We start from the raw sequence: 17,371 nt of genomic DNA, 5'->3' as shown, positions 1-17,371 counted from the left end.
TGTATCTCTCTATACTTATCTTCTTTATCTCCTATGACTCACTCTGTTACTGAGGGACTGTCAGATTTTCCTGCTTGTGCTGAATTCATGTCTCACTGTGTGACTCTTATAGTCTGTGTAGTCTATTTTTTACTAAAAGAAGAGTATTGATCGTCTTCCTGCATTGATCTTTCTCTGAAAGAGGAGTAAATAATCTTCACTTCCTCTCTAAGACTGACCCAGTCCACTTCTCACCCTGTCCCTAACCCAGAGTTACACCGAGTCTGTAGAAACCTACATGTCAGACTTCTATAAAAATAGACTCGCAACGTTTCTCTCCTTCCCTTAAAGGAAGCTCTGTTCGTCTCACAGTTCAGAGAAAGACGTTCTTTTCTTTAAAAACATTTTTTTTTTCACTTACCCTCTGTTGCGTGCTGTTTCGAAAGCTCCACGTCTTTCAAAACAAGCAGGAAAACCCAAAGGAAGGAAAGAGAAGGGAAAAAAAAGTGCCATGTTGTGCTAATTGAGCATCAGCTATGAACTCTAGGGGGAAAATCATTTAGAGTTGAGTGCAAAAGTTTGCATCTCCCTGGGTTACTGGGGGTAAAAAAAAAAAGAAAAAGAAACAGGCATCAATTTTACAGTTTATCAACAAAACAAAACTGCTCATTTAACAGAGTTTTCCAACTGAGACGCTGGAGGCGGAGATGAAAAGAAATCAAAAAGAAAGTGTTTAGCGAGACTGCTACCAACAGTGAAAAGTATTGACACAAGAGACACCAAGATATGAGTGAAAATTGAAAGAAGAATTACTGGGACAAAACAGCAGCTCATGAATGTAGAGTAAAGGTGGAACAAAAGTGGTCTAAAAGTTCACATTTATAGTCTTTAATTGCAGTAATTATTATTAAAGGAAAGGGTGTGCAAACGTTTGCATTCAGCTGTAAAATTACATTAATTCATTTCATAGTGAATTATGAAAGTGAGGCAGAATTCACATACAGCATTAAGCTTCAGGGTTCGGACGTATCCAGCTAAAATTTATAGAAAATTGATAGAAAATGGAGGTCCTGGAAACATATTACATCAGCTATGTGAATGAGAAGCAGGAGAAAAATGATTACATATTAAAATAGTTGAGATTAATATATTCTTTCCAGAAAGTTTTGCTTTGCTTCCAAGCTTCTGTGATAAATGCTGATGAATAAGATAAAGGTTTTTAGTGGCTTTGGGCCAACGTTGTGTACTACAGCACTAAAATATAAAGATTTATAAAGATGCCGATGATCCAGGAATAGCTACACTGCAGATGCCATTTTAATATCGCTTTATAACCAGTTTAGTCATAGCTCAGTGTTCTCTACTACACCACAGCTACCGGCCTGAGAAAGAGAGCTTCCCTGGGAAAACGCAGCAAACCACCGCTTCCTTCTAATGGATCAAGTGTTCTGTTCTGTATACATGAGCTCACACACGCCTGTAATTGGCTTTAAAAAAGAGGAGAGGAAGGACGTCTTTCTTTTCCAGAATGTAGAGCCGACTATGACAACAGATTTTAGTGCTCTGACAGATCCTCCAATATACAGAAGTATTAAATTATGGTTCATTCTCATTTTTACAGCTGCCCTGCTCCCTCCCTCTCTCCCTCGCTCTCTCTCCCTCTCGCTCTCTCCTTCATATTGTCTAACAGATGGGATTGTAATGCTAACTGCTCATGTCCTGGCACTCACATGGACACACACACACACACACACACACACACACACACACACACACACACACTGAACCCGCTGCCGGATTTCACACAGCGCCAGACGTCAGGGTCAGAGCTTGAGGAATTATTTGCAGAGATGGAAAATACCAAAAATAAATGTTTCAGAGCTGCCAACCTTTAAGCATTCTGCGCAGGAGCTCTGCAAAAGATGCCATATGAATCTGACAGCGCCGGCGTTTTGAGCTCGCCGCTTTAGAGATTTTTTTATAGTTCATACTGTGATTTTGTTTAGTTCATTAATGTGAAATAAAAACTCCAAATGAACTATCATTAAATAAGTATATAGTTAACACCTTTATTTAAATTGCTTGGGTTCATTCTCTCATTGGAATTTTTTGGGAAAAAAAACATTAGAGACTTCAGTAGATTCAGTAGCTTCTCCATATTTATCTAGCTTGCACACTCACATCATCAAGTACTGCTTTACTGCTGCTTTTAAAACCAGTTTTTAAATTGAATTTATTGCTTCAACCAAGTGGGAAAAACAGGGAAAGCTTCCTATGCTGGTTAAATTTAGCAGAACATATCATATATCCCATAACATACCATAAAACATTTTAACAGCAGTTAGGATGTTAAATCTAAGCTTGACCACGTAGGGGCAGTTAAATGATTCCCCACTGATGCTTACAGTAGATTAACTATATCTATATATCAAAACATATTCACATTCAATCTCAAATAATAAGCTCAATACAACAATAAACATCCTCGAATAATAAAAATCTAGACCATAAAAAAAATAAAGAGAAAAGTAACACTGGTCGAAATTATCATGTTACAACAAGTTTGACCACAAGGGGGGATCATGTGAATAAAAATGATTAGCTAGTTATGCTGCATTCGACTTTCCTCAGAAGTGGGAATTCAGAACTCTGTGTTTGTCCTTTGTGAAAAGCTAGTCAGCTAATTGTGATGAGTGACGTGTTTTTGATGCTGTGAGCAGCCATGATGATTCGACGTCACTGTCCCGAGTTTGCTAGGAATTCCGAGTTGAGGAGGCCGGAAGCTCTGAGTTATGAGTTTTAGTTTGATGGAGCACTAGATCACATTGAGGTTGATCTGATCCGTTGTTTCTGACTCTCACTCGCTTAAGCTCGTCTTTTGCCAGATATTCCGAAATTAAAATTCCGCTCATATCAAGGACACGCAGCAGGTCTGAATGTATAATGGAGCACAAAGGCAGGAGGGAATGTTCCTAAATTAGTTTCATTGAATAAATGCACTACTGAAATTGGCTTTGCATTTTTAATTTTGAATTTCGGAAGTGAAGCACACGGAAACTGATGAATTTTACATAAGGGTCTAATTAGAGAGCGTCAGCATGGCTGTATATGCAGATCACTATCATGCTTTTCTCTTTCTTCTTTTCTTTATCTTTCTTTCACAAACACACACTCGGCTCAAGTACAATAATTAGCCTGAAACTTGCGGTGTAATCAGTTCAAAAGTTTCAAACCTGCGCTGAGAAGAAAATGCACTGTGTGTGTGTGTGTGTGTGTGTGTGTGTGTGTGTGTGTGTGTGTGTGTGTGTGTGTGTGTGTGTGTGTGTGTGTGTGTGTGTGTAGTGTCTCATGGCAACAGTCAGATGCACGAGATGAGCATGAGTTCGGACACAAAAAAAGGGTGTAAATTTGAGCCTATTTGTGGTGACGTTTGATTTTCTATAAAACATCCCGGCTGATGGTAACTGTGTGTGGTAACTGTGTGTATATGAAGAACCCAATTCAGTGGCCTACACTTTTTAGGAAGGTTCATGTGTGAAGCTTGCGAGACCACAGTCAAAAAGTAAAAAAGGATTTTTTTTCGTCACCAGTGTTCCAGACTGTGGAGTTAAAATAATTATTGGAAAAGAACAGTAAAAAGTTATGAGGACACTGAGGTCATTAGATACAGCTGAAATGATTTTTTTTTTTTTTTTAAAAACAGTGATTTTCTGTCCTGGTTGCGGTTCGATTTTGGATAAATGTAATGAAGGGTTATACAGCAGCTATAAAAGATATTACTCTGTGTGTGTGTGTGTGTGTGTGTGTAGGGGTCCCGGGGAAGAGGAATGAGCTGTATTATGAGTGCTGTAAGGAGCCGTACCCGGATGTGACCTACACGGTGACCATCAGGAGGCGGACGCTGTACTACGGACTCAACCTGCTCATTCCCTGCGTCCTCATCTCAGGCCTCGCGCTGCTCGTGTTCCTGCTGCCTGCCGACTCTGGAGAGAAGATTTCGCTGGGTAACTCGCACACACTCTCACGCGAGCGCACACACACACACACCCCGGCTGACCTGAACATAAACAGCAGTGAAGCCAATCCACTGTGTACAAATCAATATCGGAGGTGAAGCACTGCGTGAAAGCAGATTGATTTACAATTGTGCTCAGTCTCTTTCTTTTTTGTTATTATGGCTTTCAGCTTTTTATTCTCAGTGTGTAGCGGCTCTGAACAAAGTCCTGGCCTTATGCTCGTGAAAAATCCTTTTCTGGATTGTTTCGAAATTTCTAAAGGTCATATATAATATAATGTGGTGTGGTGTGCATTACAAAGGCAGTGTTAGTGTAGACCATAGGGGAAAGTCTAAAGACAAATCATTTAGAACTTTGTTTTGTATTAATTTATATTACTTTGACAGCAGAATATCAATACAGTGTGTGAGCTGATCGAGGTCAAGTGTGTACCCTGTAAGGACATGTTTGAAAACAGATCATTCGCAGAACAGGTCCATGTCTCTAAATGTTCACACCTATTAGTGCAAATCTGAGGTGCTGAGGGGGAAACAATGACTTCACCGGTGCAAATGCAGTTTTGATCATCTGCAGGCCGCCTAAAAACTCAGAACTGATTTCCTCTTCTTGTTTTTCCTCATCAGGAATCACCGTGCTGCTGTCACTCACCGTCTTCATGCTGCTGGTGGCAGAGATCATGCCTGCCACCTCCGACTCCGTCCCCCTCATAGGCATGCCTTATTACCTATAATTCATTATTTATTAAACCTCACAATATCTAAGTTCACTAAACAAATCATTAATGAAAAAGAGCTGAAAGAGGACAGAAAAGGTATAGAAATGTCCTAGATATGACATGTAGTATATTTATATTTACTTTTCACAACAAATTTCACATTTTTAATTGTATTGCTTAAATTATTATATTATTAATTATAATTCAATGTTTCTTGGAATATTTGTGATCAGATCACTATTACATCTATATTTTCATGATTTCATTTTATTACACTTGTAATTATCTAGTTATGTAATATATAATCAGTGATTTTTTTTTTTTAGGGTACCTCAAGGTTAAGTTGCAAAAACAAGAAATTAGGTAAACTTTATTTATTTATTTAAAAAAAAAATTAACAGCTATGTTCTAACTGTGTGTGTGCAGCTCAGTACTTTGCGAGTACGATGATGATCGTGGGCTTGTCTGTCGTCGTGACCGTCCTCGTCCTGCAGTTTCATCATCACGATCCACACGGCGGCAAAATGCCAAAATGGGTGAGGGCAAGACGACGCTCTGATTTAAAGCAGCAAAAAACACCAAACCTCCCACTGCTAATGAGAGAACAGGGCTGCTTAGCATGATGCAAAAGAGGGCGGAAAACCCTGACGAGTCTGTGTAGCTAAAGTAAATAGTTAGAATCTACAGTTTCAATTCAAACTGCATTTAAAAACTGCATTTTTTTTTTTCAGCGCAAACTCATCTACAGGTCTGACATTATATATTTATTTAAAACACTTATTTAAATGAGAGAAGTAAATGTGCTAATTGAACAGTTATTAAATAATATTTCTTGCATCATCTTTGAAAATGATTAGAAAAGTTTAAAGCAGGTCCATGATATAGTAAAACCTGTACTAATGGATTGTAATATTATCATACTGTGATTTTTATTATTTTTTTTTCTTCCCCCACACACTTTTATGATTACTGTAGTTATGTAGTAAGCAGTGTTTGCTTTATTTTCTCTTTAAGCTCATTTGGAGTTTAAAATCCTCAGAATGATTCCTATACAATACTTATTTCTCAGGATGCATGATGAAGAAAAATTAATCTAACAGTAGAACAAACAGGCTGCAAACTTTTGCAAAGTTCTGGAGTGAAGGCGTGACTCTGTTACAGTCAGCTCCATGAAACTTTAATGTCCTCTGCTCTCGTATTAAGGGAAAAAGTCCAGTGTTTCTGATTTAGCTCACCGCCGCAGGGAGCCGGCTGTCTGAATATTCAAATAGCGCAGGGCTTCCTGAGGGCCGCATACGGTGAGTGTGTGTTCACATTTCAGTAAGTAAATACACTAGAATGACCCTCATGCTTTAGGTTTATAATTTTATAACCAGCTCCAAAATAACAGCAGCCATTTTGTAACATTTCTTCACCTCAGGGCTAAAAGAATTACAGTTTGACCTTTTGTATTCATCACACTTAACATGATCTGAGTAAAAGGAGTAAAAAGAGAATTTTTTTATTCTATTACTTCATATATACTGTATATCACAGGTCTTGGGGTCAGACTACACTCACTTGGTTAAAATCAGGTGTGAACTGGAGGTCAATGAGAAGTTAGGGAGCAACTGAAAACATGTCTGACGTGTACAGAATGCCAGAAGTGATGACTTTCAATGACGAAGGCTGTCGAATGTCCTTATTGGTTAAAATCTGCCAGAAATGAAGCACCTGACTGATAAAACAGAAATTATTGTGATATGAAACGCTACATTGAGAGGGTTTTTGAACAGCAGTCTTATGCTACCTTCTTCCTCTGGTACCATGCTCAGGTGCGGGTGATCCTGCTCCACTGGTGCGCTTGGTTCCTGCGTATGAAGAAGCCAGGTGATGAGCGCAAGTCCCCCTACAGCTATTCCAGCGCCAGCACCAGCAGCCTGCAGATGGGCAGCGTGCCCGGCCAGATGGGCACCAACGGCCACACAAACCTCTACTTTGGCTTCCACTCTCCAGACAGTACCTGCTGCCCCAATAGCAGCGACTCGGGCGTGTCGTGTGGCGTCTCCTGCAGCGGTGGGCATCGTGAGGCAGCCCCGGCGCTTTCAGGCGAGCAGCGAGAGCTGCAGAGGCTCCTGGTTGAGGTTTCGTACTTGGCGCAGCGTTTCCGGGCCCAGGATGAGGCCGAGGCGGTGCGAGGCGAGTGGAAGTTTGCGGCAGCCGTAGTGGATCGCCTCTGCCTCGTCGCCTTCTCGCTCTTCTCCATCGTGTGCACCTTCGCCATCCTCATGTCAGCGCCCAACTTCATCGAGGCCGTCTCCAAGGACTTCACATAATCACCCTGCTTTTATCTTTTCCAGTGAAATGAGAAAAACTAACCACTGCCCGCGTGTGAGAATAAGAGGTCACTGTAAGTCACAGAGATTCCATCTGAGTGAGTGTGAGTAATATGTTGATCAATTGTTGTTCCATAATTTCTAGTCAAATGTTTTAACAGAGAAAATGAACCATTAATGTTCATAGAAGTGCAATACGAGCCACTGAGATTCACTCCAAGTTGCTGAAAAAATGCTGAAGGATTTGTATATTTTCGGTTGAAACATTAACATGAGTGTATAACGTAAAATGTAATGACGTATAACTAATCAAACCAAGCAGTTACATTTACTGAACAATAAGCAGATCTCTGCCATAGGCTGTGTGAGTCATTGTAAATCTGTGTGAGTGAGCGACTCAGTGAGTGAATGAATCAGTGTGAGTCAGTTGAATTGGTCTGAGTGTGAATCGGTGCGAGTCAGTTTGAATCGTTGTGAGAATCAGTCTGTGTCAGACTGATTTGAGTCAGTGTGAGTCAGTGTGAGTCAGTGTGAGTCAGTGTGAGTCAGTGTGAGTCAGTTTGAATTGGTGTGAGTTTGAATCAGTATGAGTCAGTGTGAATCGTTGTGTGTCAAATTGAGTCAGTGTGAATTAGTTTGGGTCAGTTTGAATCAGTGTGAGCCAATATAAGTTGGCGTGTACTTAAAGTATTTTGTTGTTTTTGAAAAATCTGTATAATTATTGCTGAAAGAAGAAAAAAGTAATAAGTGTATTTTTAAAATCGTGTTATTTTTAAAGCCAGTCCTCGCTGTCCGAGTCCCTGTTGGACTGTAGTTTATCGTGGCCATTCACTGTAGGCTCTCTGCAGCACTCGTGTAGCAGTAGGTATTTAATGAGTATCATCTTAACACTTTATTTTTTCACCAAACACTGTGCTTTTGCTAAATACCTGCCAAATCTCACAGACACCTGCATAACTTCTTTTTGTTGTTGCTGCTGTTTTGCTTCTACAAATGTGTCACTTGATCACTGTGTTGATATCGACAACTACTAATGAATCGCAGAAAGCTTTGTAGTGAAAAAGTTGAGTGCCATGATTATTAAAGCCCCTGCCATCTTATTTTCATAATTAACTCCTTAATATAGGCTACAGTTTGTGTAGCGATCTCACTATTATGCCTTACTCCACCATGACGATCGCAATCTTGCATTACGATCCTATTGCTATCAGCGTAGCTCAAACCTCACCTCTGTTCAAGCACAATGCCGCTAGAAATATTTACAAAATGCACTATAGTGATGTTGTGACTCGCGCCCTCGGCTTACAGGAACATTCCAGAAATGTTCTACTTTGCCATTTCTACTTTCCACTGTTAATCCTTAAAGATCTGACCTGCCCACTAAGGGTCGTATTCAGAGTTAAGTGCTCAAAGTGAGGATTTAATAGAGAAATCCCGAAACGTAAACACTATTCAGAAGTAATGCAAGAGTTACGCACACGTGAAAAATAAACCGTAGAATAATAGGATGTGCTGGATCACGTGCTATTCTGTAAGCTATCGGATAATGAATGAACTCCATTTTAAATTAAATTAAATGAATCCAAATTTTGCAGTGTTGATCGTGATAATTACATGCAGTATTGGCAATATACTAGATTATATACTAGACTCTTATTGAAAAATGCAGTCCTATTAGATGCTTATTTCTGTGCTTGCTGTGTTCTTAATCTTATATTGTTAAATTAGTCCTTTTATATTTTACATTTTTAATTGCCTTTTGCTTTTTTTGTTGCATCATATTACATTTGACAGGAAAGAAAAAAACAAAACAGTATTTCCTTCTTCAGTGTGCATTTTCTATCCTAGATTTTTTTCGGGTTTAGACTCAAGTGCTTGTGTTTGAAGTTGGTGATGTGGGCGCTATTGAAAAATCCTGTCTCGGATGCTTATACGGAAGAAAAATCTGATTGGCGCATTCTGAAAACTGACCTAAGCAGCTGCGTGACCTGACTCTACAATTTCCCTGCACAAATACTGATGTAACTTTTGGACTTAAGTCTCTGACTCCGAGTATGGCCCATAGTTCTGATTAAAAAATGGTCTAACTTTACATCTAAGCAGACATTTGAAACCGTGTTGGCAAACAGTCTTAAATCATTTTGACAGCTGTGGGAAGACTCTCATGAATATGTAAATGTTTTTATAATCAATATTAAAATCTCCTCAGACAGTTTTAACACACCAGAGTCAACTGCTTTGGCTTTTAATTACCAAATAAATGAGAAGAGGGAAATCACGAGGCCCCAGCCACGAACACCTCAGCTGACCTTTCTTCTCCTGTTAGCGGCACTAGATTTAATTTATATCATGCTCATAGCCTCCTGTTACTTTCTGCTACTCAGTGTGCACGCCTGAACACCGTGGATAAGCAGCGATCTTACGAGGTTTACCGAAGCACTGCACTGTGAGTAGCATTTATTTCAGAAACGTGAATAGATTCTGGTGTAACTAATCTGATCAATCTGTTTTTTTTGTTTTTTTTTGTGAAATGTACTTGTATATGTATAATAACAGCACTGTGGTTGTAGTTGTGTTCCTCAATTTGAGTTGTTCTTGTGTTTCTTTTCGTCCTTGATTTGTGCCGTCCTCTTTCTAACATGTACAGGTTTTGTGCCAGCTCCATGAACTAACAGCCATTTTATTACAGAATATAGATTTCGAACAAAACCTCAATAAAGATGTCAAAGAGTTGTGTGTGAGCCGACCGGTGTGAGTTACTGAGAGCATGAATTTCCTTTTCCGCTTATAACTGTACTGATTTCACTGCATTTCAGGATTAGTCTCAACTGATATAAGTTTTATTCATTTTTGCTGTCGTAGGCACTGAGTGAAGAGTAAATATGAGGGAAGGAAAGTGTGCAGGTGTCGCTCACTCGTTTAGTTGGCACAGCAGCGCTGAGGCTTTGGAGATCCAGTAATCATTGGGCCTGTTGGACGGCAACATCACCGTCACCACAAAGTTAGTGGAGTGTCCTGTAAGAGAAAAAAAAAAAAACAGAGCGTTCACTTTCATTCTGTAAAGCGCTTCTTATATAACTAACACACTATATATAGGTTTAGTGTAGTGTTTATTGTATAATATGGTGGTTGTGCTTCTACAGTTTATGTGATAATGTAGTTCTCAGACAGGGTTCCTATTTAATTTCTTTAAAATCATTTCATTATAAATTATTTTAATCATGTAGTGATCATGTACAGTAAATGGGTGCAATTTATTAATTCGAAATCTCACACCAGCTTAATTGAGAGCAAGATTTACTATCTCAGGGCTACACTGTGCTCACTAACCCTAACTCTAGTTTACTAGCCCATGAAATAAAACATTGTGGACGAATAATTTATGTTTAGATTAAGACCAATCAATTTCTAATTGAAAATTAACATAAGGACTCGAGTGAATCAGCTTAGAGGTTATTGAATCGCTGATTTCTTCTCATTTGTTAATCATATTCTAAACTGTAATTTCTTGTATGCATATTGCAACTGACAGCAAAAAAAAAAAAAAAAAAAATCTCCCAGACTTAAATGTAAAGACTTGATTTAGGTTGGTCTAGATCAGTGGTTCTCAAATTGGGGTCCATGATTTAAAAAAAAAAAAAAAAAAAAAAATTTTATTACAGTCATGGAAATCATAACCCACCATTAGCAAAAGCTATTCTATTTATTCTTAATTCCTTATAATTATTAGCCTGATTATATGAATTTAGCCCAAACCTGAATAACCTCCACTGTTCTGTCAGTGCAAATTTCAGGCATAAAAAGCTCTGTGGCTGTAATAAAGAGACAAAGTATTACTGTAAACGTTTGAAAAAGAAGCCTAATATTTGAATTCTTTATCAAAAAAAACTGTACAGATGGGGTCTATGATTTTTATATTTTTATATATGATAAATTTATATATATTTTTACATTTAAAGGGTCCCTAGCTGCAAAAGGTTTGAGAACCCCTGATCTAGAGGATATACACCGTTCTCCATCACTTTCACACAAAGAAAAAGGTGACAGCTTTCAGAGACGTGAACTACACTCAGGTGAGTTTAATGATCTGAATGAGCTGCTGGGAAATTCACCTTAATCACGTGCGTAAGCCGAGTCTGAATATGCATACATACAAATCTTTGATGTATAAAAATGATATAATGAATGAGGAGCTGTATATAAGGTGTGATAGTATAGTTTGATGTGCAGTGATGTTACCTGTAGTGGACAGAGTTCCGGCTCTGGCAGAGGTTTTATACAGCGGCGTGTGGTACAGAGATGGATCAGGTACGTAGTTCTGCTGAGGCTCAAACTGCACCACGGGCAGCATGGGGTTCATCACCCGCGGCAACGCATCCTCCATCACCATGTTCACATCGTCCCAGCGACTCGAGTCCATGAACATCCCGTGCACTAACACTCCGTCTTCTATGCTGGGGAGCTACACACACAATTCACTGGGTTTTAGTCAACGTTAACAAAAATACGTCTCCAAGCGTAAAATCCAGCTTGTATTACAGATAGACCTTAAAATTTTTATAATTACTAACTGACTTCCAGTTCACATCACCACAAATAATTTTTTTTAATGTCACAGTTTATTTAGGCAACCAGTATATTATTATATTAGTACAGTAAAGGCATCAGGGTTAATGCCCGCCCCCTGACCGCTAACCCCGAGCTGACCTTCTGGTCCTGGTCGAGTTCTGCTCCTGGTCCGAGGTTCTTCAGGGCTTCCGTGATGGCGGCCTGGTCTCGGTACGCCGGGATCACGTTGAAGCGGAAGTTGAGCTCATCGATGGGCAGGTTGTACTTCCGTGCGTGGTTCTGCAGCGTGCCTGTTGGACAGTAAAGTGTGTGTAGTTAATCATTTTGCAGAGACAAAACACACACTCGTTTGACTTTTAGAAAACCAACCTGTCAGAAAGCCCTGAGGGAAGAAGAACCCCGAGATCCAGAAAGACTTGGGCTGACCTCTGGTTATCCAGCTCTGCAGAGAAGCATGGAAAAAATTAATTCCAGAAACACGCAACACCCCCATTAGCTGGTTTTCAACACAAAAACACGTGAGAAAAGAGAACAAGTGTGTAGTAATTACCTAGTTACCATGACACCTTGTAATGTGTCGAATGTGTCTAGACTGCTTTCACACTAGCCATTTTTTCCTTATCTGCTTGCGCACATTTTACATGTACATTTCGTCACAATTGAGTGCTTTAAAAGGTAAAGAAGTTAAACTTATCAGAAAAGCAGCAAGTGACATCAAGCTTTTATATTAAACAACCAATCAGGTGGCAGCTTGGGAGCTAGCAAGAAAAAACAACATGGAGGACAGAGCATCAGTACAAAAAAATTGCGTAAAAATTAGATTTATGGAGATTTATGAAATATCAAATGGGTGATATTTCAAATTCAGAGAAATTAATCAAATCTTTCTTTGGTCAGCTATCTAATTAGCTGGTACAGCTGTTATTACAATGTGCATCATGTGAGTCCCTTTACAGCACAAAAGGAGCTTTGAACAGCATTTATTTTTTCACACGTATCGCGTAAATGCAGCGTAAAAGTTACTAGAACACATTATTGCTAGCTATCTAACTATAGCGTCCTGCTGAGGAAACTCGAAACAAACTTCCATATTAAACATTGCTTAGTACCACATTTTAAAGTGAAACAAAAACTTGCTTTATTTTCGTTAGTCGTGAGTCACCCACTGAGGCATCCCTGACATTTGTGTTTTTCAGTACAGGAAAACAAAAGAAAATAACATCAGGCAGATAATTGGGAATTCAAGACGAGCATATCTGAGAAACGTTCATTTGTTTGTATGCTAGTTAATATCTTGCATTACAGTGTAAACAATCCTGATTGCTTTTTACACTCCTGATTGCTTTTTACACTCCTATCACAGAATCCTACAGTGGGTTTAAAACGACCTCCATCAGGACAGACGGACATTCAGAATAAGCCGGAGGTTTCCTCTATCAGGCGACAATCGCTTCTGCTTCAGCTCCCATGTAGGACAGGGAAAGAATCAGACTTGTTAACTAGAGCAGACGGCTGCAGGTTATTAAACCCTCAGAGCGCTGGACCCGTTTGTCCTTGAGCACAACTTTCTGTCCAAAACTTTTTTACATAGTTTGTTCCTTTACTTCAAAATGACTCATCACTGTACTTTTATAACATGAATCATGTCAGGAGTGACAAAAGTGTGTGTGGTGCCGAGAGAAGAGAGTCTTTTTTGTGAAAGATCTTACACACTCAGATTCTTTGGCCTCGATTCATATTAAAATACCTTAAAGGGAGTAGAATGTAAAGGGTGTCTTACGTCTATGAAGGCGGTGCGCAGTGCCAGGTCTCGGACCCAGCTGCCCAGAGGCTTCAGAGACGGGTACGCAGCGCTGGCCCAGTACTCGGGCACCTGGTTGTTCAGGAAGCTGTTGTAGATCCGCTCCATCTCCTCAGACATCACCACCAAGCCCGCTATGGCCTTCTGCAGGGTGCATAGGGAGGTCTACACATGCACACACACACACACACAGAGACCACAATTTACACAAGTAGATTAATATCCAAATCCTTATGTAGGTCAGTGATTCTCTGTCTCAATCCTGAGGGATTCCTGTTGAAATTTCAGGATCTTTCCTTCTCTCAGGTTTTGAGTCAGGTGTGTTAGAGTGGGAGAGCACTGAGAGAGAAATACAGATCTGGGTCATGTTCAGATTGCTTATAGAGTTCATTTAGAAATCCTTATCCAACAAAAATATGCAAAATGTGATCTCTACTGCCTCACTGTTTACTGTTTAATACTCTTCAATGGATATCTTCAACAGTATTTATTAACATTTTAAATGTTTTTAATTGTAAACATGGGCTTGTGCATAGTTGGGAGTATAAACAGAACATGAAAAATTTGCACAGAACTTTAAAAAACATCTTTTTGCGGCATATTTACCCAGACCAAAATGGTACGATCTGATCGTAGACGGTGTGAAACAATTGCTCTGTTGACACAGATTTTCCTTTTAAATTCGCACCCTTTCAGTGAAGCTCACCCGTAACACACGCAGCAGGAAGTTGAAACGGTCAACTTCCTGTCCCAGCACAGTGGTCAGAGAGTTCACTCGGCCATTAGAGTCTCGAACAAACAGGGTTTCTGCTGCGTCGTCCATATTGAGCTTCTCTAAACACACACACACACGTTTTACATTACTGCTTGTAATTTAATTTTTGTAGAGCAGTATAATTGTATTTAAATAATTGAGTGGTAATAGATGGTCTACAGGTGATGGTGTATGTAGTGTAGTTTAAAGAGGATGGTCTAGTTTAAAGAAGGTGGTGTTTAAACTAGACCAAACTAGACTAGATTGTGTAGTTGGTCTAGTTTAAACAGGATTGTGTAGTTGGTCTAGTTTAAAGAGGGTGGTGTGGTTGGTCTAGTTTAAAGAGGATTGTGTGGTTGTAGTTTAAAGGAGATGGCGTAGCTGGTGTAGTTTAAAGAGGATGGTGTAGCTAGTGTAGTTTAAAGTGGGTGGTGTAGCTGGTGTAGTTTAAAGAGGATGGTACTGTTGGTGTAGTTGGTCTAGTTTAAAGAGGATTGTGTGGTTGGTGTAGTTGGTGTAAAGAGGATTGTGTAGTTGTAGTTTAAAGGAGATGGCGTAGCTGGTGTAGTTTAAAGAGGGTGGTGTAGTTGGTGTAAAGAGGGTGGTGTAGTTGGTCTAGTTGGTCTAATTTAAAGAGGACTGTGTAGTTGGTGTAGTTTAAAGAGGATGGTGTTCGGTTGGTGTAAAGAGGATTGTGTAGTTGGTGTAGTTTAAAGGAGATGGCATAGCTGGTGTAGTTTAAAGAGGATGGTACTGTTTGGTGTAGTTTAAAGAGGGTGGTGTAGCTGGTGTAGTTTAAAGAGGATTGTGTGGTTGGTGTAGTTTAAAGGAGATGGCGTAGCTGGTGTAGTTTAAAGAGGGTGGTACTGTTGGTGTAGTTTAAAGAGAGTGGTGTAGCTGGTGTAGTTTAAAGGAGATGGCGTAGCTGGTGTAGTTTAAAGTGGGTGGTGTAGCTGGTGTAGTTTAAAGAGGATGGTACTGTTGGTGTAGTTGGTCTAGTTTAAAGAGGATTGTGTAGTTGGTGTAAAGAGGATTGTGTAGTTGGTGTAGTTTAAAGAGGATTGTGTAGTTGTAGTTTAAAGAGGATGGTACTGTTTGGTGTAGTTTAAAGAGGGTGGTGTAGTTGGTCTAATTTAAAGAGGACTGTGTAGTTGGTGTAGTTTAAAGAGGATGGTGTTCGGTTGGTGTAGTTGGTGTAAAGAGGATTGTGTAGTTGGTGTAGTTTAAAGGAGATGGCATAGTTGGTGTAGTTTAAAGGAGATGGCATAGTTGGTGTAGTTTACAGAGGGTGGTGTAGCAGTGTAGTTTAAAGAGGGTTGTGTAGCGGTGTAGTTTATGGTGGATGGTGTAGTTTACGGTGGATGGTGTAGCGGTGTAGTTTAAAGAGGGTTGTGTAGCGGTGTAGTTTACGGTGGATGGTGTAGCGGTGTAGTTTACGGTGGATGGTGTAGCGGTGTAGTTTACGGTGGATGGTGTAGCGGTGTAGTTTACGGTGGATGGTGTACTTGACGCTCACCTGGAATCTTGTTCAGGATGGAGTCTGCGAGTTCGTGCACCACCTCGTCATTACTCTTCCCTCCAGCAGCTGCTGAGGAGCGCGGCTGCACCTCCAGGATGGTGTTAATCAGAGTCATTGTCTCCTGCCTCTGTGTGAACACATCAGAAACATCAGGTGATAATCTGTGCAGGTGATGATGTTTTGTGTTAATCTGTGCAGGTGATGATGTTTTGTGATAATCTGTGCAGGTGATGATGTTTTGTGATAATCTGTGCAGGTGATGATGTTTTGTGTTGATCTGTGCAGGTGATGATGTTTTGTGTTGATCTGTGCAGGTGATGATGTTTTGTGTTGATCTGTGCAGGTGATGATGTTTTGTGTTGATCTGTGCAGGTGATGATGTTTTGTGTTAATCTGCGCAGGTGATGATGTTTTGTGTTAATCTGCGCAGGTGATGATGTTTTGTGATAATCTGCGCAGGTGATGATGTTTTGTGATGATCTGTGCAGGTGATGATGTTCTGTGTTGATCTGTGCAGGTGATGATGTTCTGTGTTGATCTGTGCAGGTGATAATGTTTTGTGTTAATCTGTGCAGGTGATGATGTTCTGTGTTGATCTGTGCAGGTGATGTTTTGTGTTAATCTGCGCAGGTAATGATGTTCTGTGTTGATCTGCGCAGGTGATGATGTTTTGTGATAATCTGTGCAGGTGATGATGTTTTGTGATAATCTGTGCAGGTGATGATGTTCTGTGTTGATCTGCGCAGGTGATGATGTTTTGTGATAATCTGTGCAGGTGATGATGTTTTGTGTTAATCTGTGCAGGTGATGATGTTTTGTGTTAATCTGCGCAGGTGATGATGTTTTGTGATAATCTGTGCAGGTGATGATGTTCTGTGTTGATCTGTGCAGGTGATAATGTTTTGTGTTAATCTGTGCAGGTGATGATGTTCTGTGTTGATCTGTGCAGGTGATGTTTTGTGTTAATCTGCGCAGGTAATGATGTTCTGTGTTGATCTGCGCAGGTGATGATGTTCTGTGATAATCTGCGCAGGTGATGATGTTTTGTGATAATCTGTGCAGGTGATGATGTTCTGTGTTGATCTGCGCAGGTGATGATGTTTTGTGTTAATCTGCGCAGGTGATGATGTTCTGTGATAATCTGTGCAGGTGATGATGTTTTGTGATAATCTGTGCAGGTGATGATGTTCTGTGTTGATCTGTGCAGGTGATAATGTTTTGTGTTAATCTGTGCAGGTGATGATGTTCTGTGTTGATCTGTGCAGGTGATGTTTTGTGTTAATCTGCGCAGGTAATGATGTTCTGTGTTGATCTGTGCAGGTGATGATGTTTTGTGATAATCTGCGCAGGTGATGATGTTTTGTGTTAATCTGCGCAGGTGATGATGTTTTGTGATAATCTGTGCAGGTGATGATGTTTTGTGTTAATCTGTGCAGGTGATAATGTTCTGTGTTGATCTGTGCAGGTGATAATGTTTTGTGTTAATCTGTGCAGGTGATGATGTTCTGTGTTGATCTGTGCAGGTGATAATGTTTTGTGTTAATCTGTGCAGGTGATGATGTTCTGTGTTGATCTGTGCAGGTGATGTTTTGTGTTAATCTGCGCAGGTAATGATGTTCTGTGTTGATCTGCGCAGGTGATGATGTTTTGTGATAATCTGTGCAGGTGATGATGTTCTGTGTTGATCTGCGCAGGTGATGATG

The 17,371-nt window shown here is 40.0% G+C and overlaps 2 protein-coding genes across 3 annotated transcripts in view; one reads left to right on the top strand and one right to left on the bottom strand.

The window, feature by feature from the left end:
• The window catches only part of chrna8 (cholinergic receptor, nicotinic, alpha 8), a 51,576-nt gene extending 44,460 nt beyond the window's left edge, over nt 1-7,116 (top strand). For both annotated transcript variants that reach the window (XM_053230947.1, XM_053230948.1), the window contains 4 exons: nt 3,789-3,983; nt 4,619-4,705; nt 5,137-5,246; nt 6,525-7,116. In XM_053230947.1, the coding sequence (XP_053086922.1) occupies nt 3,789-3,983; nt 4,619-4,705; nt 5,137-5,246; nt 6,525-7,025 (893 nt within the window). In that variant the 3' untranslated portion in view covers nt 7,026-7,116. The remainder of the gene's footprint in view (nt 1-3,788; nt 3,984-4,618; nt 4,706-5,136; nt 5,247-6,524) is intronic.
• A 2,727-nt stretch (nt 7,117-9,843) lies between these two features.
• The window catches only part of dnah6 (dynein, axonemal, heavy chain 6), a 56,439-nt gene continuing 48,911 nt past the window's right edge, over nt 9,844-17,371 (bottom strand). The window contains exons 74-80 of the mRNA XM_053230946.1: nt 15,666-15,795; nt 14,102-14,229; nt 13,375-13,560; nt 11,964-12,036; nt 11,733-11,884; nt 11,265-11,487; nt 9,844-10,040 (exon numbers count right to left, since the gene is read on the bottom strand). Of these exons, the coding sequence (XP_053086921.1) occupies nt 9,937-10,040; nt 11,265-11,487; nt 11,733-11,884; nt 11,964-12,036; nt 13,375-13,560; nt 14,102-14,229; nt 15,666-15,795 (996 nt within the window). The 3' untranslated portion in view covers nt 9,844-9,936. The remainder of the gene's footprint in view (nt 10,041-11,264; nt 11,488-11,732; nt 11,885-11,963; nt 12,037-13,374; nt 13,561-14,101; nt 14,230-15,665; nt 15,796-17,371) is intronic.

Source organism: Pangasianodon hypophthalmus, chromosome 28 (assembly GCF_027358585.1).
Source record: "Pangasianodon hypophthalmus isolate fPanHyp1 chromosome 28, fPanHyp1.pri, whole genome shotgun sequence".
NCBI classification, from domain to species: Eukaryota; Metazoa; Chordata; class Actinopteri; order Siluriformes; family Pangasiidae; genus Pangasianodon; species Pangasianodon hypophthalmus.
The sequence above is the reverse complement of the archived record's forward strand: the minus strand, read 5'-3'. Positions and strand labels throughout refer to the sequence as shown.